The sequence below is a fragment of the Coenobita brevimanus genome, chromosome 98, assembly GCF_032717465.1.
Source record: "Coenobita brevimanus isolate Jiangsu-jjx chromosome 98, ASM3271746v2, whole genome shotgun sequence".
Lineage (NCBI taxonomy): Eukaryota > Metazoa > Arthropoda > Malacostraca > Decapoda > Coenobitidae > Coenobita > Coenobita brevimanus.
The window spans coordinates 18,767,878-18,790,754 of NC_137051.1; the positions used below are offsets into that span (position 1 = coordinate 18,767,878).

Consider the following 22,877-nt stretch of genomic DNA (forward strand, 5'->3'; position numbering starts at 1 on the left):
AATGTAATGAACATGTTGAAGGAAGTGTCAGAGGAAATCTGTAGTAAAGACAAAGAGGAACACAAAAGGCTAGGGAAATATGAGAGAAATAAATCAAGGTTGCTGAAAGTAACCTTCCAGAGTGTAAACACTGTGGAGGAAATACTGAAAAATGCAAACAAACTTATGGAAAAAGAGGACTTCAAAAATGTATGGATTAAAATATGCCTAACTCAGAGGAACTTGGATTACTAAAAGAGAAGAGGGAGGAGGCAAGAACAAAGAATGAGGGAAGATCAGAGGAAGAGAAGAACACATTTTTTTTTACAAAGTAATTGGATTGCAGGTTTGAAAGTGGTACATAAACAGGAGGGAATAAAAAGGAGAAAGGTAGTAGACCCAAGTCATGACAAGTATGTAAATAAGATGATTAAGTTGATGTACTCTAATGTAGATGGAATGGTATCTAAAGTACTAGAGATGAATGATTATATCATAGAAAAGGAACCACATATTGTTTGCCTAACTGAAACAAAATTAACACCAAGGATATCAAATGATTCACCAAACCTAGAGGAATACAATATATGGAGAAGAGATAAGAACTTAAAGAAAGGAGGAGGAATTATAATATGAACAAAGAAAAATCTGCAAGTCAAGGAAATAGAACTAGATGTGCCCTCACAGGTAGAACTGATTGCAGTAGAGATTAGTACATCTGAAGGGAAAGTCATTGTAGCAAATTTATACATGCCGCCCAGATCAAACATTTGGGAAAAAGGCGAATATGGAGACCTGGCAGAGAAAACAGTTTGAAGTTTAAGAGCAGTACTACATAGAATGGAGGAGAAATCTGAAAGAATTATACTAACTGGAGACTTCAGTACAAATATAAATTGGAATACTCAAGATATAAAAAGCCAGGAAAGCTGTTGGGACCAAAAGCTCATGGACTTTGTGCGGGAGTTTTTCCTAACAGCATGTAAAAGAAAGCACCAGAAAAAGAGGACTTGACATACCATCAGTACTAGATCTTATATTTACTAGGCAAGAAAATGATACTGACAATATACTGTATCACCCTCCATTTTGGTTGAGAAGATTAGGAGAAATACACTTGAGGTGGTTTGGACATGTGAAGAGAATGGAGAATGAAAGACTGACTAAGAGGATGTATGTAGGTGAGGTGGAGGGAGGGAGAGGGAGGGGTAGACTGAGGATGAGGTGGAGGGATGGAGTTGAGAGGTATATGAGGAAGGGGGAGGGTAGTCAAATGGTGCGTGACAGAGCGACTTGGAGGTGTTTTGTCTGCCGCCACCCTTTGCGGGATTAGGGCGTCGGGCTATAGATAGATAGATAGATAGACCCTCCATTCAGCAAAAGTGACCATACAGTATTAAATTACAACTTCAGGATTGCATATGATAAAGTTAATAGTAATGAAAGTTACAGAAAGTGCAACTATCATGACCTAAAGAAATACTTCATAGAAACAGATTGGGAAAAAGATCTTAGAGGACAAGATTTAAATGTTATATAATTACACAAAATTCTGTGAACTTTATGAAATAGGTGTCCAGAAGTACATCCCACAGCACAAAGAAGCAGAAAAGAAAATAAAGAAATGGTTTAATACAGAATGTAAAAAATCAAAAGAAAAAAAGAGATTTGTTGTAGAACAGATACAGAAGACACAATAGTGAAAGGGCATATAACAACTATAAACAGGCAAGAAATGATTATACAAGAATAAGGAGGGAAGCCCAAAAACAGTTTGAGGAGGACATCGTAAATAAAAGTAGTGATCAACCGAAGCTATTTTGCAGCTACTTCCGAAGCAAAACCAAAGTAGCCTACAAGATAAAATACTATCCATTACAGATGAGGGGATCACCTACACACAACAGAAGGATATTTGTGAAGTACTAAATAAGAATTTCCAATCAGTTTTTACGGAAGAAAATAATTTTGAGAGGGATTATATGGAACATGCATACCCACACATACTACCCCATATACAAATATCAGAAAAAGAAATACAGTAGAAGTTAAGTATTTTAGACAAAGGAAAAGCAAATGGTCCTGATGAAATTTCTTGTTGGGTGCAACATGAATGTGCTTTTCAAGGAATCCTTGGGACAAGGTAAACTAGCTGATATTTGGAAAAAATCAAACTTTGTTCCCTTATTCAGGAAAGGGAAGAGACAAAATCCACTCAACTACTGACCAGTATCACTAACCAGTGTTGTAAGCAAGATATTAGAAAAGCTGATAAGAAAAGTTTGGGTAAATCATCTAGAAGAACACAATATGATAAAGACAGTTTGGTTTCAGAAAGGGAAAATCATGTGTTACTAATCAGAGCTACTGTGATAGAGTAACAGAAACATTACAGAACGGAGAAGGATGGATGGACAGTATCTATTTAGATTACAAGAAAGCATTTGACAGAGCACTGCACCAAAGACTTTTATGGAAACTGTACCATCGAGGAGTAATCCGAGGCAAACTGTATTGTTGGATGCAAGATTTTCTCAAAAAAAGAGAAATGAGAACAGTACTAAGAGGAAATTACTCATCATGAAGGGAAGTGACTAGAGGAGTTCCACAGGACTCAGTGCTGGCACCAATTATGTTTTTAGTGTATATAAATGATATAGACAGTAACATTGGAAATTAAAGCTATCTGTTTGCTGATGGTGCAAAAATACAAAGGAGAATTACCAACATAGACTCTTGTAGAGAGCTACAAGAAGAATTAAATAAACTTCATGAATGGAGCAATACATGGTAAATGCAATTCAATGTGGACAAGTGTCATGTAATCAAGTTTGAAAAAGTGGGAAAAGACCTGTTTTGGATTATAAGTTAGGAAGTAAAACCCTGCACACATCAGAAAAAGAGAAGAACCTAGGTGTGGTTATCAATAACAGTCTATCTCTGGCTGACCACATCAGTGAGAAGGTACGGAACATGTACAGTATACACTGCTTGAAAATATGAGAACAGCATTCACATACATAAATGAAGACATGCTAAGAAAGATAATAACATCATTCATCAGACCAACCCTGGAGTATGCCTCAGTAGTCTGGAGTCCTCATCTAAAAAAACACATAGATAAGATTGAAAAAGTTCAAAGGGCCACTACGAGAAAAGTTCAAAGGGCCGCTACAAGATGGGTACCAAGCTTAAGGGATCTAAGCTACGAAGAAAGTCTAGAAAAATTGAATCTACCTACACTACAGGAGAGAAGGAAAAGAGGAGACATGATTATGCTTTATAAATGCATATCAGGGAAGGAGAAAATAGACATAAATGATTACATAACCTATGGGGATGCATCAGCAAGAGGACACTGCAAAAAAATGCATAAAAAGAGAGGCAATAAAGATGTAAGGAAATTTAGTTTCCCAAATAGGGCAGTTGATCAGTGGAATGCACTACCAATTGAAATACTGTAGTGTGTGCCAAAACAATTCATAAATTTAAGAATATGTACGATAAAAATGGTTTAAGACACGGGACAGTACGAGCTTGACTCATTCCTGTAAAGAAACAATTAGGTAAGAACACACACACACACACACACACACACACACACACACACACACACACACACAGTCTCATGGAGCATCAGTCTTAGGGTGACCAGCATTGTGAGAAGAGCCATAAATAGAGCATTTATTGAGAAAAAGAACCATTTAGACCTAGCTGTTTGTTACTGTGCATGACCGTATGGCCAAACAGCGCACTATATTATTTATAGTTGGTAAAAGCCACGATGCCTGGGAAATTACAGAACAGCATGGTGATCAGCTTTAACGTCAAGAGTCTGGCACCAATTAGTGTGTTAAATCAAGGGTGTACTGTAATAGAATTTTATGGGCAGATGTGTCAGTCCTGTAAGGGGTGGCTAAAAGTTGCCTCCAAGTCACCCTGTAGTCTGTCAATGGACTGCCCTCTTCAAATCACACACTCCGCCCATATACCTATCTGCCCCATCCCTTCTTCCCATCCACAGTCTGTTATAATGTTATAAAGTACTGGGTATTAATACCCTGACACTTCTGGTATATGCTGTATATTACATTATAGCACCAGAAAGTAATTCTATGCCAGACAGGTTTACAAGTAGCAGAACTTCAATTACCTGATTTGAAATACACTATCGTGTGATATGTTCGGTATTTAAAGCAGGTAACTACAGTACAGTACTGTGTATTACTGTTCTCACTAAAACCAGATAATTTCACTCAAATTCAGAGAGTTCCTTTATACTGAAGGAATTACAAACTGCAATAAACTCTTCAGTAGGTACCAGTGTGTGTATAAACTGTATATATATATATATATATATAATATATATATATATATATATATATATACTGTACATATATAATGTATATATATATATGTATGTATAGTATACTGTAAATATATATAGATGGATATAGATATACTCTGTTTAGATATACAGTAAAGGCCTATATAGATAGATATATAAGATATGACAGATAGATAGATTGATTGATAGATATAGATAGATAGATAGATAGATATAGATATATATACTAGTTACCACCAGACAGTTATGAGTTTGGGAAAGATATAATGCAAGGCTCTTATTATCCATATTGTTCCATTAGTTTAGTAAATATCACAGGAGTTTATTGCAGCATTATCCAGGATGTCAAGGATTTGTCATTTTGAGGGAAATACCAGTACTATATATATATGGAGCAACAAGATGTACTGGTATCATATTGACTGGAATATAAACTGCTGTGCAGCCCCAGGATCTATATAGAACACAGTGTTCCCACTACAACAGGACCTGCCCTTAGTGCTCCTGGATGACCACCTGTCACAGTTCAGCTATGTTGGGGGTCATGAGCCCACGCAAGCTGACATGGCCCTCTTGGCGTCTGGCGCCCTTCCCCAGAATCCCCCTCACACATTACCCAGTTTGCAGCGTTGGTTGGCTCACATGTCGTCTTTTTCACCAAGCGAGACCAAAGACTTCCCACCTCATTCACTGAGTTGTAAGGTGTGGATGCAGGAGTTTCATTCAGTGGTTCAGGTGGTTTTGGAAATTGTCATTTGATCACGTGACTTGCCCAAGATGTTTATCTACTTTATCTCAATCTGTGGATCAAGATGTGTATAATTTCTTCCTCATTGTACTAGATGTACCTAACTACCATCTGCTAAAATAATCCTGTGATCAAGTGGCTGTAGATTTTGATTTTTAGAAATTAATGCCTGTTTGGGTTGGGTGTGCCTCTGACTGCTACACAGTTTTTGATTTCAGGAGCCTCTCTTGCCAGTCTGCAATTCTTTTCATTTATTTGATTTATATCAGTTAATGAAGTGTAATTGTGTACTGCAGGTATAATTTCAGTTTTGTAAAGTGTAGTTGCTAAATCAGGGAAAATTTTAGTCAACTCATGAATACGGTCATTGAATATAGGTACCGGTATTACAGTGCCTCGGGATTACCGTTATTATTAGTATTGTTGCCTCCGTTTATTGGTATTCAGTCATTTGTTTCACTACTAAGTAGGTATCGGTATTACAGTGCCTCAGGATTACCGTTAGTATTGTTTCCTCAGTTTGTTGCTGTTCACCTGTTCACAGTACTAAGTATTGTGATAATTGATAAGACTTTTACCATACTTACATTCCCTCTTTCTGTTCTCCACAGTTTTGATAGCTGGTCCATTTGCACAACAGTCCCACCAGTCAAAGAATAACTTGTACCGTATTATAAAGGCAGAAGATCAATGTCAATCAAGCTAGAGTGAAGAGCGGGGTGTAGAATGGCTTTAATTGCTTGCGTGGGCCGGAGCATACAGTTTGTAAATCGATTGATGAGTGGTTCTCACCTCAGTCTCTCTGCCACACTCCTCTCCTCACTCCCTGGCACAAGAGGCTTAGCCTGCAAGGTAGGCCAAAGCTTTTACCGTAATTAAGTGTCATTTTTAGATTCGTTTTTATCAACCGCTATGCCTGCATGTAACTTTTATATCATTGATGTACCGTAGTTTTGCTGTGTTATCATTTATGAAGAGGTACTGTAAAGTCTAGGAGAAAATGGTGATTAGTTTCCTGAAATCTACATATTTTACAGGTTAATATGTAGATATTTAGGGCAGTGTGTGGCCCAAAAATTTTGCAGTCCTCTTTTAAATGGGACAGTGTTACGTCAAAAAGAATTTCAGATTGGCAGTGAGGCTGTTAGAACACTTTGCAAATGAGTTGCACATAGCAAGTTCTTGACGTAATGAATCTCATGCACTTTGAGACACTGCATGAATAACATCTGGCACCAGTAACCTTACTATAAAACTAATGTATTATGGCAAACTTTGTCTTTCTTTGAGGAACATGGTATGACAGCTGCATTCTTTGAAAACAAGCCTAGTTTTTCCTGATACAGTAACACAGTATATAGCCTATTGTATTGTTTCAAACTGCCACAGACCTTTATCAGACCCATTTTATGCACAGGGGAGGTCAAGCATAATGAACTGTATGGCTTGCCCTCTTTGAATGTCATCAGACCCATTTTATTCAGTGGGCAGATGGAGTATAATTTATATACTGTATGTTCTGGTTTTGGTTCACTAAATGTTGATTTTGTTTGATTTTGGAATTGTTTTTAGAAAACTTGAAACACATTTAAGATGCAGTCCATTAGTGTGCATGTCATAGTGTCCATACCTACTGGTATAGAATCTGATGAGGGTCTGTAGGAGGATTTGTTGCTTTTGTTGATTACTTTTAAATACACTGTGCTTTTCTTTACTATTGATTATCTCTTCAGTTCATAAATGTACTGTATAGTACATGTCTCAGTGCCCCACATTAGTGTTTAACAGCATTGTATTATAAGATACATTAGATCCTCCGTTGAATGTAAGCTTTTCACTTTATAACTGTTATAATTCCAATACAGTACAGTACTACTATATTTGTAACAGCAGTTGCATTAATGATGGTTATGTGGTTTATCCCTGATACAGCTCTGAGAGTTCAGATTTTCTTCCCAAGAATTTGAATAACAAGTTAAGATTATAGCTGTAATTTCAGTAATTAATTTATTTCATACAGAACTTGAAGTACCTGTAATTTGAGTGACAGAATGAACACCAGAAAAATTATTTGCGTGCATGCTGTAGTCAAGGAGTCAAAATTTTGGCAGGAAATGTTGATCTCGGATGATTCCAGTTGAATGTTAAGAGTTAATAATAATATGTTCCTTATATTGGGACCTGCTCAGAATGGCTATGTATAACAAAATACAGTACCAGTAGATCAACCATGAGCAGTTCCTATATTAATGAACATTTTTTTGGATAATCAGGTATTTGTGTTGTTCTTTATCATTTTTGTGTGGTACCAGTCATGCTGCATTCAAAAGATTCTTGTAATTTTTTGCATTGTTATTCTGTTTATTTGAGCATGTGTTGTACTTTCCAGTGATTATCATAGTATTAGGTGTATTGCCATATTCACATAATTTTTGTTGGAGTATTACTGTATGTTACATAGTAATCAGAAGTGCAGTGCAGTGAGAGAGAGTGATTGTGCATGAGATTGAGCTTTGCAGCTTAGCTTGTGCAGGTAGTAGGCTTTCTTTGCCCGAAAGTATTTTGTCATGTACTTTTGTTATGCAGTATTATTTCAAATTGTATTGATTGAGTAGGCTGTTATACAGCATTCACTTCATTCATTGCTGTACTACTGTACCTGTAGTTTGTTTATTGATTGTCTTCAACTTCTTTCCATTATAATTGAGTTAATACCTTTTCATCTTTTGAACATTAGGTTCACAAGAATGTCATTCAAGCACCATTACATTGCACATGATGCATTGATTATTGTAATTATTTATTGTGAAGACTATTTTATGTGTTTAATAAAGTTCCGTTGCTTGCAGATGGCTGAAGAACTCTCACAGCTTGTGCACAAGAGCATAAAGATGACTCCAGAATCACTTAAGCCAGACAAACCTTCACAAGTTGGTTGTTATTTTGTTTAATGAATTGTACTACGTAAGGCTCAGTTATGTGTGTGTGTGTGTGTGTGTGTGTGTGTGTGTGTGTGTGTGTGTGTGTGTGTGTGTGTGTGTGTTAGCAAGTTTAGTAGCTTAAAGTTTGTACAGTTATAAATTTTTACTTTATGATGCCTAGTATTATGTACTGTACTGTACAGTATTGCCATAAATAGAGTACCGGTACTTATACTTAAATGACATAATGTGTTCATCAGTCTGATAATGAAGATTCCTTCCGTTGTTCTCTTGCTTTCACTTGCACTGCATTTTGTAACAATGTTCTTGTCTAAATACTTGTGGTAGTTTTATTCATTCATTCAATCATCATCTAATCCAGTGTTGCCCCAGGCAGAACATAATAGCCTGGGGCTAGGCAAGTTGGTTCTGACATTTAAGATGAGAGTGGCCAGCCTCACTCATCTCTGAGTGGCATTATGTGAGCAATAAACCCCAGCCACCCCTTGGATATAAACCTGCACTGGCCCAATCTGATTGGAGCACCCTAATTACCCACTAAACCATCAAGCAATAGTTTTATTACTCATAGTGTTTATATATAATGACATGTACACCCAACAGAGAAAAGGTACCCCTGTCCCTGGCTTGGGTGGATATCAGAATGATCACTGCGTTGTAGGTACTGTATTACCAAATGGTTGGTACAGTATATCAAAGAATGAAATGCAGTTTTGATATTTTACCAAGTATCATATCTTTATGTTGCTCTATTTCCAGGTTATCTCAGATCTCTAAGCCTATATATAATTTGTGTAGGCAAACATGACCAACATAATGATTAATGATATCATCATCCAAGCTGATATCTGGTCAGCCAAGGAATAGCACTGAATCATGGCTGGACAAGACAACACTTGTTCTGGTGGTTTCTATCTGGCAGTACAGGCAGTCCTAGTTGCCTTATAAGTTGAGTGTGTTCCCAAGTATCATGTTTTCCATACAGTTGGTACTGTGAAATGGGAGTACAATACTGGCAAATCAGCTTTATAAGAAGTATCAAAATTTCTTGGAGGCAATTTTTCTATAATTTGCTGGGGACTTTAAAAAAAAAAAAAAAAGTTAACAAGAACATACAGTATCATTACAGCAGTGACTGACTTTCACACTTCATTATTTCATCACTTCCCCTTTCTTTTGTAATTTTTCTTTTTTCATGCTTTCCTTCCTTCCCTCACTTCCCTCTCTATTTCTCTGCTGATTCCATTAGATTATGTGAGATCTTTGGAAATAGGACTGGAAAGGAATACAGGATAAGAAAAAAAGTGATTCTTGACGTTGTTAATTAAGGTGGCGTATTGTTCAGAGGATACAAGTAAGTGTGCTTAGTTTCTGTTAAGATATAAAGACAATATATTTAGACTGGGTGAACCAGAAGGTATTTGATTTAGAAGGTGGGAGGAGGCTTGGATTGGTAGGCCAAGAAAGTGGATGGATATGGTAAATGAGTTTGTGAGAAAAAAGCAGGGTTGGCAAAAAAACCACTTTTTTTTTTAAAAGCCCAACCCACCTGTTTTTTTTTTGTTTTCCCCCCCCCCAAAATACCCCAAAAACCCAGGCAAAAGTGGGTTTTTTCAAAGTTTACCATAAATTTTTAAAAAATAATGTTTTCGTTATACATAATTATGAGTAGCCCAATAAAATTTTATTTTTCACACAGTTATCTGAATGAGGGAAATCAACACAATCATGTTTTGACCTGTTTGGCTGTTATCCTTGGGTGGCTGCTACACAGCAGGCATGCACCAAATCAGTAACAGCCTTCCTCTGTGTAAAATAAATGATCATGTCAAATTTGAACCAAATCTGTCAAGAATTGTGGTCTCCAGCTTGTTTACACACACACACACACACACACACACACACAGGATCGACTGCATAATATGACCACATTACATGTGGACGTATAAAAACTGAATCTGCTGAGAAGGAAAGCAATGTAAAAATATTCTTAAGATGAAGAAAACTTTGACCTGATTTTCTGAAATTGCAGTAAGGAATAATATTATTATTTTTCAGGAAATATTATTATTTCATGTTGGTAAGTCATTTAGAAGTGAAGTGTCATTTTTATTTTATCACTGAGGCAAAGAATTGCATTCTTATTTGGGGAAAAAAAAAATTCTTTTGGGGGATGCCGTGGCTGAATCAGTAGAGAGACATCCTGCGGTCCTAACTGACCCAGGATCGAATCCCAACTGGGGCAGGGAACAGTTTAAGGATTTGAATTTCTTAAAAGCAGACTTTCCTGATCTACCAGATGACCTGCCAACATGTCGTAAAAATACCCCCGCTAATACCAGTACACCAGTCCTGTATGAGGCAGCCCTAGCATGTATTCAATATGGATGGTGGGTGTTAGCGCCGAAGTGGTGACATGTGGAGGTGTAGGACTGCTGGGCCTTGAGATAGGTCACTGCCCCCGGGAAATAGGCCGTGAAGCCTTTGGCCAGAGTTGGACACGAAATATATGTACAGTATATACAGTAAAAGTCCAATTCTTCGGCATCCAATTCCCCGGCAAATCTGACATTTCGGCAGTTTTGAGAAATAGTCCCATATATGAAAATCTCTGATCGTTCGGCAGAATTTCCGATTTTTTTCGTCAGCCTTGAAATTCTCCATGAGGACCCTCTACTGCTGGGGACTTCTTCCAGCAGTAGCAGACTCCAATCAACCCCTTCTGTTGTACATAAGTAAATAAGGAACCTACTATAAGTTTAGGTAAATGCATGTGAATTTGTAGGCCTACTGTACCATTACATTTATATACAGTATGTTTGCTAATTTCCTTATTTTTCATATTCATGTATAGTACTATATTCATTACAGTATTGTACAGTATCAAACAGTGTACAGTACTCTCTCCAAACACATTTGTAATGATATGAGTAGTGATGATAGTGTTCACCAAAACATATAAGGTATTGAGTGGGTAGGGTTTTTGATAATTTGGCAATTTTGATTTTTCGGCACTAGCCTGGTCCCATAGATGCCGAAAAATCGGACTTCTACTGTATATATATATATATATATATATATATATATATATATATATATATATATATATATATCGGCTGGGTAACGTGACAAGAACCATAATTTACTGTGACACAAAAATACTGTCATTTCAAATGAAAAGTATATTGGTTTTAAAAGCTGTTAGAAAAATAGAAGTATTATGAATAGTTTTGGAAAAAAAATCAAAGAACAAAATTCATATTTGCAAAGAGCATGTTTTACTTACGTTGGTGATGTGAAGTGTAATAAGTTTTTTTTTTTTTTTTAAATCACTAAGATTATGCTTCCAAGATATTATATTATAAATACTTAGCGATGTTATGTTTCTTTAACCATTGAAATAGAATATGATTAAGTAGCTATTATTTACTTCTGATATTGTGTGCAAAATATATAACCATTTAATCAAAGAAAACTGAATTTGTTATACATTATTTTTTTAAAACCCAGTAAAGTGGGTAAAATAGTGTTTTTTTTTTTCAAGTGGGTTTTATTGAAAAAACCCGGGTGGGTAAAACCGAGTTACCCACTTTGGTGCCAACCCTGGAAAAAAGTCATGGAAGTGTGATAAAGCAGGAAATTGACAGGGGATTGAAGTAGGTGAATCAGTTACAGTATGTACATTCTTGCACCTGACAAGGTGGTAGGGGGTGGCAACGATCTTCCACTCATTTGATGTAGTGCTGCCTACTCTACTCTCTTCACCTTCATCATTCTTTTTCTGTGTTGGCCATCCTCTCCTCATTTCTCCCATCTTTTCAGTCTGATTTTATTCCTCTTTCCTATTCAGGTGGCTTTACATTGAGTCAGGTCAGACACTGTTATGCTATTGGTAACGTGTAATCCAGTATTACCTGTTTCATGGTCGGATCATCAGTGACTAAACCAGCACCCCCATTGGTCTAGGCCAGTGAGGAGGGTGACTAGACACCCTGTAGGATGAAAAACAAGACCTGTCAAAGGGCAGATGAGCAGTTTATGCCAATGGCTATCTAGTAGGGTAGGAGGAGCGTGTTAGCCTTGGTTGGCAATCCACCTAGGATGAAGAAAACTCAGAGGTAAAACCTAGATAGCCATAGTCAGGGATTCCATGCCCCTGTCCATAGGCTAGTGGTGAGCCCTTTCCTGACTTGGGAGATTGGGGTGGGCTTTGCATCCCTTCCCTGTAAAAAAAACAACCTCGCGCGAAATTAAAAGAAGTAGGGATAGGGATCAGTGCGTGTTGCCTGACACCGGCCCAGTTTTGCCCGAGGGTCCTCCTTTGGGTGCTGGCCTGTGTCACGGGGTTTTTATAATAACACGGTAATTTTGACAAATAAATGGTTAAATGTTATTTAAATTGATATTAATATTCAATAATATTGAAGAGCAGGGACAATGATTGTCTTACTAAATCAAACAACGATTACTTTACACTGGCCTGCTTCGCACGATTCTCTCAGAACGAGAATTTACAAACTTTCTCAACAGTACACAGCAGAGACTAATTACTCACAATTGCTGAATTACTGTACTGTTAGCCTCTGGAGAAAGTTACATCACCCCTGACAATAAATAACTAATACTAATAATAATAACATCAGGTTCTTGCTGATGCATTAACTCCTATCTGGCACAACGGATTTTAAGTTAATACAAGACTGGTCTAAGTACCAGTTATGAATAGTAAAACGTCTATGCAAGCTAGGAGCTATGTGGGAAATAAGCTTAATTACGGAGAAATGAAACAAGAGTTTACTTTACATTGAGCTCAAGAAAAGAGAACTGTTAAATTTATTAATTACAAAAAATAAATTTAACGTTACAATTCAAATCAAATTAAATGAGACGCACTCACTCACTCACGCAATAGCTAAATACTTATGCCTAGGAAAAAACACCTTAATTAAACTCTTATGACTAGGGAAATACAAGAAGGAAATACTATAGTCGATGAATGCTGCGTATCACCCAAGCTGAACTAGGATGAAAGTACTGAAGAACTGTGGAGTTTGGGTACTAGCTGACCTCACTGCTTGCACAGGACCTCTCTCCGTCGCAGCAACAACTGGACTGAATTCAAATAATGTATAGGCAGGACGCACAAGCTACCAGAAGAAGGCGTGGCTAACGGTTTAGGCAAGCAGAGGCGAACGATAAAGAAACAATAGTATCGCTCAGTAGCGCACTTAGTGACGTGCATTAAATCGGTCACCCCTGAAAACGGTGACGAATGTTTTGAAAAGTATACTCCGAAATGGAGAGAGAAACGGTTAGCTGAGCGATACGCAGTGAGTTTTCCACTAATAGATCGTGGCTTCTCACAAAAGGGAAATGTCGCGGATTGATTCGTGACAGCCTGGCAGGGTTTTGTGGGCCCTGTCATGCTGGGATGCACCATGGTGGTTGCTGGGTAAAGCCTACAGGACCCCAGCAATCAGATGATGGAGGGGGAACCCCCTAGCCCAGACCCTGCTTTTTATTCGCATTGTGATGGTGCAGAGGACATGCAAGCTGGAGGTTCCAAGCACTGGTTTAACCTTCAGAAGGCACTGTGGGTGGGGGCTTGGAATGTTCCAAGGCATTCAGAGGATGATCGACTGTCTTTGTTGTCGTGAGAGGGGGCAATTGGAGGTCGACATAGCTGCGCTTTCTGAAGTGAGGCGACCTGGGCATGGTGAGATCAGTAATAGTGATTACACGTACTACTGGTTTGGCTGTGACATTGGTGCCCGTCTTAGAGGTGTCGCTGTGGCAGTTGCAGCTCACTTTGTCCCCTGCGTTGACACGATTACTCCGATTGATGAGTGTATAATGCTGGTGAGATTGAAGCACAGCTTGGGCTTCATCTCTCTTATTACAGTGTACATTCCAACTGAGGTGAGTGATCTTGAAGAGAAAGAGCTATTCTACACCAAACTTGACTGTTGTGGAACAGTGTCCCTTGCGGGATACACTCCTGGTCTTGGGCAACTTTAATGCAGTTTAAGGGACAGGGAGGGATTCAGGGATTGTGTAGGTCCTCATGTCTCTGGAATCAGGAATTCCAGTAGTTCAGACCTTCTCGATTTCACAAAATTCTGTTGAGTTAAGAATTGCTTGATTCCTGGTTCCAGCCACCAAATCTTCACTGATGGACTTGATATAACAATACCAGAGGGTTTGCAAAGGAGATTGATTACATCCTTGTTAGTACTTGCTGGAGGATCCTTCAGAACTGCAGAGTTTTCAGGAGCGCAGAGTTCTTTGCTACTGATCAAAAACTTGTTGCTACTCTAAGGCTACAAATCAAAACAGAGAGATTCTCAAGATGCCACCAAAAAAGGTTCACTCTTGAGAAACTTAGGGATGAGGAGTGTGCACATGAGTATGCAATGGCAGTCTCAGATCAGTTTGAAGTACTCAGTACTATTGAGGAGCCCTTTGAACAGTGGGATACCTTTAACCCGCCCCGTCCCGTCGACGTATGGGTACGTTGCAACGATTTGCATTTGCCAGTCCCGGCGACGTACCGGTACGTCATGCAATTGCAAAGTGCATAATTTCGACAATTTTCAAATTTCGCGCTTGATTTGCGGTACGTATCCTCGCATGACCTTCCCCTACCTGCCACCAGGCGGGGACACTCGGCGACCCCGCGCGACCCGCGCTAACCTGCCACTCATCCACTCACCTGGTAGCAACGGTCCTGCTCAGACATGGCTAAGAGAGGTCTCTCAGAGGGCGAAATTCAAGCCACCCTGGACGCCTTTACAGGCGACAGTGATTCCCCACTGGACGAAAAGGTTGTGGATAAAGATTATGTGCAGCCAGAGGAGGAAGAAACCACCAGCAGTGATGAGGAAGTTCCGTCTCCCAGGAAGCGGCAGTATGTGACTTACCGTGCTGCTAGAGAGGGGTAGCAGGCCAAGAAGCCACGTGCAACATCCTATGCCTATCCCCAACGTGATTTGGAACCAGAATTCGATGACGAGGACGATGACGATGACGGAGCCGTGGGACGTGCTGCCACGTGGTATGGACGTGAGGTCATCACTCATCATGGCCCAGAGCGCACACCACGTCGGACGAGCAGGTATGGGCCTAGCATTTTGTTTGGGGAGTTAGGAAGTGCCGTGGAGGGTGGGGAGTGAAACGGAAAGTACAGGGAGGATTAGGGAAAGTGAGAGTGACGTGAGTGAGTCATTGCTCTCCCTAGGTAGTGTGAGGCGGCGTAGTGTATCACGTGGGCCAGTGCAGGTGCGTTCAGTATCACGTGGGGTTGTGAGGGAGGGGGAAGGTGGGGAGGAACCAATCCCAAGCATGTCTTCTGCTCCCCAATATCCCCTAACACGTGGTCGAGCTAGGGTGCGTGAGAAAGCACGTGGTGTTGTCATGGAGGGGGAAGGTGGGGAGGAACCACTCCCCAGCGCGTCTTCTGCTCCCCAATATTCCCCTACTTCATCCCCACAGCCCCCTAATGTTCCTCAAGGCTGTAAGGGTAAGGGAAAGGGAAAGGGTAAAAGCAGAGGGAAGAGGAGTGACAGTGGGGAAGCCCTCCACACTCCTTCTCCCCCACCTCCCCAACCAGGATCTTGTCCCCACCCAGACGAAGGCGGTGATGGGGATGATGGGGACGAGGGATTTGTGGGGTGGAATTTGGAGGATGGGAGTGATTTTTCTCCCCTCATTCACCCCTTCACTGAGCAGGGGCGCTTTGGCTGCATTGCTCCAGGAATTCACCGTAATTCCACCAGGTTGGATTTTTTCCACCTGTTTTTTAGTGAGGCATTTGTGGAGCAGATTGTATACCAAACCAACCTGTTTGCAAGCATCCAGCGCCTTGAGAGTGAAAAATTGGGAACAAGGAGTAGGCATTCTATCATATATGATTACCCTGTCTCCCTTTCAGAAATGTTCCTATTTTTTGCCCTGGTCCTTTTGATGGGTATTATACGAAAGAACAGAATTCCTGCTTACTGGACTAGGGACCCTGTTATGTTTACCCCAGTATTTGGTCAAGTGATGAGCCGTAATCGGTTTCAACAAATTCTAAGTCGCCTCCATTTCTACGATGCTCATGATCATGCAAATGCGAACGACACTGATAAAATGAGGCGAATTAGGTTGGTCTTTGATCACCTGAGGCAAACCTTTCGTTCCTCATTCTATCCCTATAGAGACCTCGTCATAGACGAGAGTCTCGTGTTGTGGAGAGGCAATATTTAATTTAGGCAGTACTGTATATACCCAGCAAAAGGCACCGTTTTGGGTTCAAGATCTTTGTTATGTGCGACCGTAGGACTGGATACTTGCAAGACATAGTCTTGTACACCGGTGCACAGACGGACATAATAGAAGATCGAAGTATTGGACTGTCGGGAGCAGTGGTAAAGACGATGATAGAAGACTACCTTCATCGTGGTCACGTCCTCTACCTGGACAATTGGTACACTAGCCCTCTTCTCGCTCGTTATCTTCACACACATGAAACTGGAGTCTGTGGAACCGTGAAGGTGAACCGGCGTCACATGGCCAAGGTAGGGCGGAAACTTGCAAGGAATGAGGTTGTCTTCTTCAAAGCCAACAACATCCTTGCAACTGTGTGGAACCACAATAGAGAGGTAAGCCTATTGTCAGTGTTTCACCGCCCCTTGATGCACCGTACTGATTCAGTTGATTACCGTAACGAGAACAGGCGTCATATATGGAAACCTGAATGTGTCATGGACTATAACATAAACATGCGCCTTGTGGACCAGTCAGACTCCATGATATCGACGGTAGAGTGTGCCAGGACCACGATGAAGTGGTATAAGAAACTGTTCTTTCACTTGCTAGACATCACTGCTCTGAATTGCCACTACCTTCACGCCATGACAACAGGAGTTCAGGAAACCTTTGTGAGGGAGCTCACAAGAGAGATGTTTGCACGGTATGCTGTAGAAAGGCCCCAACATCGCACCGGCACTGCCCCTATTGCACAAACTCCCCTGAGAATATCTGGCCGCCATTTCCCCACTCCTATCCCTCCCCAGCCAAACAGACCTAGGCCCCAACGCAGGTGTCACGTGTGTAGCAATTCCCGGGTGAGACTCACGACACAGAGGAAGGACACCCGCTATGAGTGCGTGGATTGTGACGTGGGTCTCTGTATTCACCCATGTTTCAGCGAATATCACATGTTGATGCAATTCTGATATGGTGTGAATGTGACAGGACGCTGAAACTATGAAGTAAATGCGACAGACAGACGCTCAGTGAAATTATCAGTCATGTTGATCTCCAAATATTAGTATAAAGTGCATACGGGTATAACATAAGTGCAAAAATTGTATGTAAGTGTATAAATATGCTGTAAGTGGAAACATACATAGCGAGGGTTTTATGATGCGATATTCTGTCACTCAGTGCAATAAATACGGCCCGTAATTATATAATTATTATTATTGGAAATGCTTACGGGTATGATATAAGTTCAAATTATTGAAAGTGCTGAAATATATTCTAAGTCAAATATTCATAGCGTGTGTATAGAGATGCGATATCCTGACGCTCAGTTGAATGAATAAGGCATGTAATAGTGAAAATAGAAGTCAACAAGTGGTAAAGTGTGTAATATATGTGAAGAATTAGTATATAAGTGTGTGAGTATTATGTTGGTTGAAACATTCATTGCGAGGGTATTTTCATGCGATATTCTCACGCTCACTTGAATAAATAATGCCAGTAAGTATGTACAGTGCAGTATAGGGGTGTAAACGTGTGTAATGTAAGTGGGGAATTATAATTGGAGTGAATAAATAAAGTTGAAGATGAAACACGAGTGTTTGAGATCGTGGTTGCTATGTGAATATGCGCTAGCATATTGCTAAATGCCCTCGTAATGAATGAAAATACAGTAATCACTCCAATATCCGGATCAATAGAGCCATCGGTAGGTTCGGATATTGGTTTTGTCCGGATATTGGGCCCCAGCTTATGGACTTGTACTTACGGACCCTAACACAGAGAAACACCTATACAACTCCCTCCGGACATGCATAGCACCTATTTAACACCCAAATCACACCAATAAGGCACATAAATGACTGAAATAAATGCAATAGACACATAAAATGTGGGTTTAGAAGTATGTTCATACATTAATAAACATTCTGGTACTTATGGACTCTAACCGAACCTAACCTAACCGAACCTAACCGAACTCTGAAAAACACATTCCTACTGCACATGCATGAGGTAAGTTTAGTATGGAAAGAAGTACAGTATGACACTTTCTGGTAAGTATAGTATGGGAAAAATACAATATGAAACATTCTGGTAAATATAGTATGGAAAATAGTACAACATGAAACATTTTGGCTACTTACAGCAAGTCCCTGGCCACCTCGATGAATAACCGCCTCCTCTCGGACTCTGACAGTAAGAACGATTTCCTGAAGCACTTGCACTACACTCTTCCTGAAGTCTTGCACTGAACTTAGTCACTAACACACAGAAGTCCGTTCTTTTCACAGTGTTCACTTTAGTCCAAATAATGTTCCATTAAATTTAAGTGTTGCACATTAACTTTTCCCAAGTTTTTTTAAGTTTCCAAAGCCAAAACAAAGAAGGTTAGTTACGTTAAATTTCTTTTCTACTTAGTCTTTTCTCCCAACTTGAAAACCTTAACACAACACACCGTTTTTTCACTGCACAACACTCAAAATTCCCGTGTGGTCTAGTGGAGAAGTTCTTGCTGTTTATTCACTGTCAGAGCCCGAGAGTATCACTGGCAGGCGTCCAAGGGGTGCATCGGTGGGTAGTGGTGATGGCGTACCGACTACAGAAGACTCTGAAGACAGCCGCAAACTCACGTCGAGCGGTGACTCCACTGTAGCTGATGTGCTGGGCTGTGGCTCGGAGCATGAGGGCCTGTCTTGGGGAGGCAACGGAGTGGAACCAGGGCTTGGCACAGCGGGGGTCACGGGCCTGAAAAACTGTCAATCGTTGACTGACGCAAGGACCGACGATTCTGGCGATTGATGATGCGCTGCCGGAAAGCACGCACTTCCTCCACGAGTCCCAAGGGCCCCATCTCCCTGTCGCAGTCCGGGTGTTCCAGGTAGTCTAGGACGAACTCTAGATGTTCCCGGAGTGCGCTCAGCTTGGGGATGGCTGGAGTAGTGTCCTGCTGGGCGGAGTCTGCATCATCATCGCCTTCGTCGTCGGAATCTTCAAGTTCGGGACTGACACCAGCAACCGAAGACGCGATCTCGATATCAGACAACGTCTGATACCCAGGATCGCCTCGTCGTCGTCCAACCACTCACGAACATCGTCCACATCAACATCGTCGCCGTGCGTACGTAGCCGTGCATGGAAGTCATCCACGTCAAACCCTAGGAAATCGTACTCCACATCTGTTCCGAGAAGCAGACGAGACCAACCATTTTCAAGAGTTTTCACAGGGACTTCCTTCCATGCACTAGCCCAGTTGTACAGCGCAGACTTGATGTTGTAGCGGCGAAGGTTTTCCAAAGTCCGCTTGCCTCGAGTGTCACGTCCTTCCCTGCGCTCGTCCTCGTCCTCGAGAACCACCATCACCTCGTCCAGGAACTTCCGACGGTACAGGCGCTTTGTTGCCACGATCACTCCTTGGTCCATTGGTTGAATGAGAGCAGTCGTATTAGGTGGCAGAAACATGCACCTAATACGGCCATTCTCAGCAACCAAGTCCTTGTCGCACGGGTGGGCAGGTGCATTGTCGAGGAGAAGGAGAGCCTTTACCTGGTCGCGAGGAATTCCCAGTGTCTTCGTCTGGTAATGTATGACCTCCTTGACGAAGTGATGGTGAAACCAGTCTTTGAAAATCACAGCTGTGAACCATGCTTTCAAAGAATGGTACCATACGACAGGAAGGACATCCATCACCCCACGAAGGCACCGAGGCTGCTTTGCACGGCCAACAATAACGGGCTTAAGCCGGTGCATGCCGTTAGCATTGGCACAACACAAAGCAGATATCCGTTCCTTAGAAAGCTTGCGGCCAGGTACACGCTTCTCCGTCTCATCGGCGAGAGTGTTCGTTGGCACCGAGCGATAGAATAGGCCAGTTTCGTCAGCGTTATAGACTTGACCGAGAGTGAGGCCCTCCCTGTCGATCAAGCCTTTCACCTTGTGCCGAAACTCGTCCACTCCATCCTCGTTAGCGTCCAATGCTTCGCCATGTGCTTTACGGTTAGTAAGGCCATGTCGCAACTTGAACGCGAAGAGCCAACCCTCGGATGCCTTGAAGTCTAGGGCGTCGTGAAGCCTTGCAAACTTCTCAGCAGCAGCCTTCAGCTCCGTTCCACGTACCATCACACCAGCTGCACGTTGCTGTCGATACCAAATCAACGTGGAGCGGTCGATCTCTGCATACTTGGGAGTAAACATAACCTTCCTCTCCACGTTGCGTTTGCTTCTCGACGAGAAGTCAGCCGTGTACTGCATGAGCTTGTCTCGGGAACGCTTGATATCAAACAAAGTCGACCGGGCCAGGTTGAACTCGCGGAGAATGCGAGAGGAAGACCAACCCGCATCAACCTTCTCCAATATCTCCCGTTTCTTCTCCAGAGTCAACACCACTCTCTTCCTTTTCTCAGGAGGCGGGGCCATCATCACACACACTAAGAGTAGGGCAGAGAGCAGCAGGAGGCCTTGCAGCAAGTACGGCACCACCACAAAAGCGAGCACGTGGGCAGCCATTACGAAGAGCGCAGGTCCAGTCGCGGTGAGAGACAGGCGGGAAGTGGGGAGGATGCAGCGGCGCTCTATCGGACGTCGGAGGAATGACGAACCAAAACAATGCTCTCACGCGGCGCGCGCGGCAAGTTCAAATTACGGACGGCAAAAAATCGGTTTTTTTTCCAATTTTTTTGGATTTTCGGACCATTTTGGGAATGTTTGATCCCAGGACGATAAGGTTCGGTTAGTGGGGATGTTCGGTTATTGGGCGTCCGGATATTAGAGTGATTACTGTAATTGAAAACATTTACAGTGGTGGAGGAAAGGTTCTATGTAAAGGGAAAAATAATAGGAAAGTGATAAAACAATTGGATATGTTGAAATACGAGTCATAGCGAGTGCGCTTACTAAGCTGATGTGCACTAGACTTATGCTGCATGTCATCATAATGAATGAAAACATCTGAAAACACTTACAAACAGTTGTAATTGGTAAAATGTCATTGAAACAGAAGTATACAAGTAGAAAAAATGATATGTTGACTGATACAAGAAACTTAGCATATAGCATGTTACGACTCGGACCTAACTCGCTATGCTCGTGCGATGGTACAATGCTTATTTTTCATATATATGTGTCTGAAATCCATTATATTGTTACTGTTATTGTTTATTAGTTCAAATTCAATAAATATAGAGGTGTTGTGTGTTGTTTCTCCCAGTATTCCTTACCATAGAAAACGTGAGCGCCTGGCTCGTCCATTACAGAATACGATACCTGGCTCGGGGGACCTCACCTGTTCTGACCACTTATAGACCACGGTAAGCCCTTTCTTGGTGATTTTCCTTCGTTTCTCAACCTAAGCGGAAGTTTGAGCCAAAAAAAAATTTTTCCAAAAAGGCTCGGGACTGGGTGATGTCAGAGGGGCGGAAAACCTCGGGACATGACGGGTTAAGCATGCTACCCAGTAGTTGATGAGTGTTTTGGAGACTGCCCAAGATCATGGAGGGAATTCATCTCGCAGGGGACGCTGACCACAGCTGAGGAGAGTCATACTTCCAGACTGGCTGGGGATCGGGAACAGCACAGACTTCTGTCTCAACGAGCACTAGTTTCACTGAGAAGGGACAAGGAGAGGTTTGTCAGGGAAATCACTGAGGAGGTGGAAGGCCGTTTTCATGCAAACTACTTTTAACCCACTTACCGAGCCCTGAAGAAGCACTACTTCAGACCCACCTGTCAGGTTAACTCTGTTTGGACAGCAGATGGGTGGCTCGTGTCAGACAGGTGAGTATAGAGCTTGTTGGGTTGAGTACTTTGAGCTGCTGTATATGACTGAACCTCCTGCTGGAGAGCTTCTGTTGTCTGGTGTACAACCATTGAGTGGTGTCCCATCACTTGACAAAGCCTTACCTTCTCAGGGTGAAATCAAGAAGGCAGTGACTAGGTTGAAATGTGGTGTGAGCAGCTGGTGTTTGTGACATCCCAGCAGAACAGATCAAACCCGGGGGTGAAGCCATGATCAGGGGTTTACATGGAGTCATAGAAGCCGTTTGGCAGACTGGTATCATTCCCCCTGATAGGACAAAGGGTTTGGTCACCCCTATCTGGAAAGGAAAAGGAGTTCAGCATGACTGTAGTAACTACTGTGGTATTACAGTGCCTAGTGTGCCAGGCAAAGTTCATGCTCACATTCTCCGTATGCATGTCCGCGACAATTTTCTAAAATTTTGGAGGCCTGTGCAATCCAGATTCATGTCCAAGAAGTCTACTGTTGATCGTATCCTAACTCTTCAGGTTCTTGTGGAATGCCATCTTGAGTTTCAACTAGGTCTGCCGGCAGCCTATGTGGATCTCAAAAAGGCGTTTAACTCAGTAAATCGGGAGGTACTATGGGAACTCTTGCAACTCTGTGGGATCCGCACAGGGATAATCTGACTGATTGCTGGCTTGTACTCAGACACTGAGAGTGCTGCCAAGTGTGTGGGAATGAGGGAGGACATTCGACTTCATCCCAGTAAGTTCTGGTGTAAGACAGGATGTGTCTTTGCGCTCACACTTTTCATCATGTGTATGGATTGTGTACTGGACCAGGCTGTGACTAGAAGTTACTGTGGGGTATCAATTGGCA

At 41.6% G+C, this 22,877-nt stretch overlaps 1 protein-coding gene across 3 annotated transcripts in view; it reads left to right on the top strand.

The window, feature by feature from the left end:
• The window catches only part of HisRS (histidine--tRNA ligase), a 152,512-nt gene that overhangs the window by 9,428 nt on the left and 120,207 nt on the right, over positions 1-22,877 (top strand). The window contains exons 2-3 of one of the 3 annotated variants that reach the window (XM_080283848.1): positions 5,687-5,927; positions 7,925-8,005. In XM_080283848.1, coding sequence (XP_080139974.1) covers positions 5,802-5,927; positions 7,925-8,005 — 207 coding nt within the window. In that variant the 5' untranslated portion in view covers positions 5,687-5,801. Of the gene's footprint in view, positions 1-4,882; positions 5,030-5,686; positions 5,928-7,924; positions 8,006-22,877 lie in introns of those variants that run through there. The other 2 variants (XM_080283847.1, XM_080283849.1) reach the window with 2 other exon arrangements.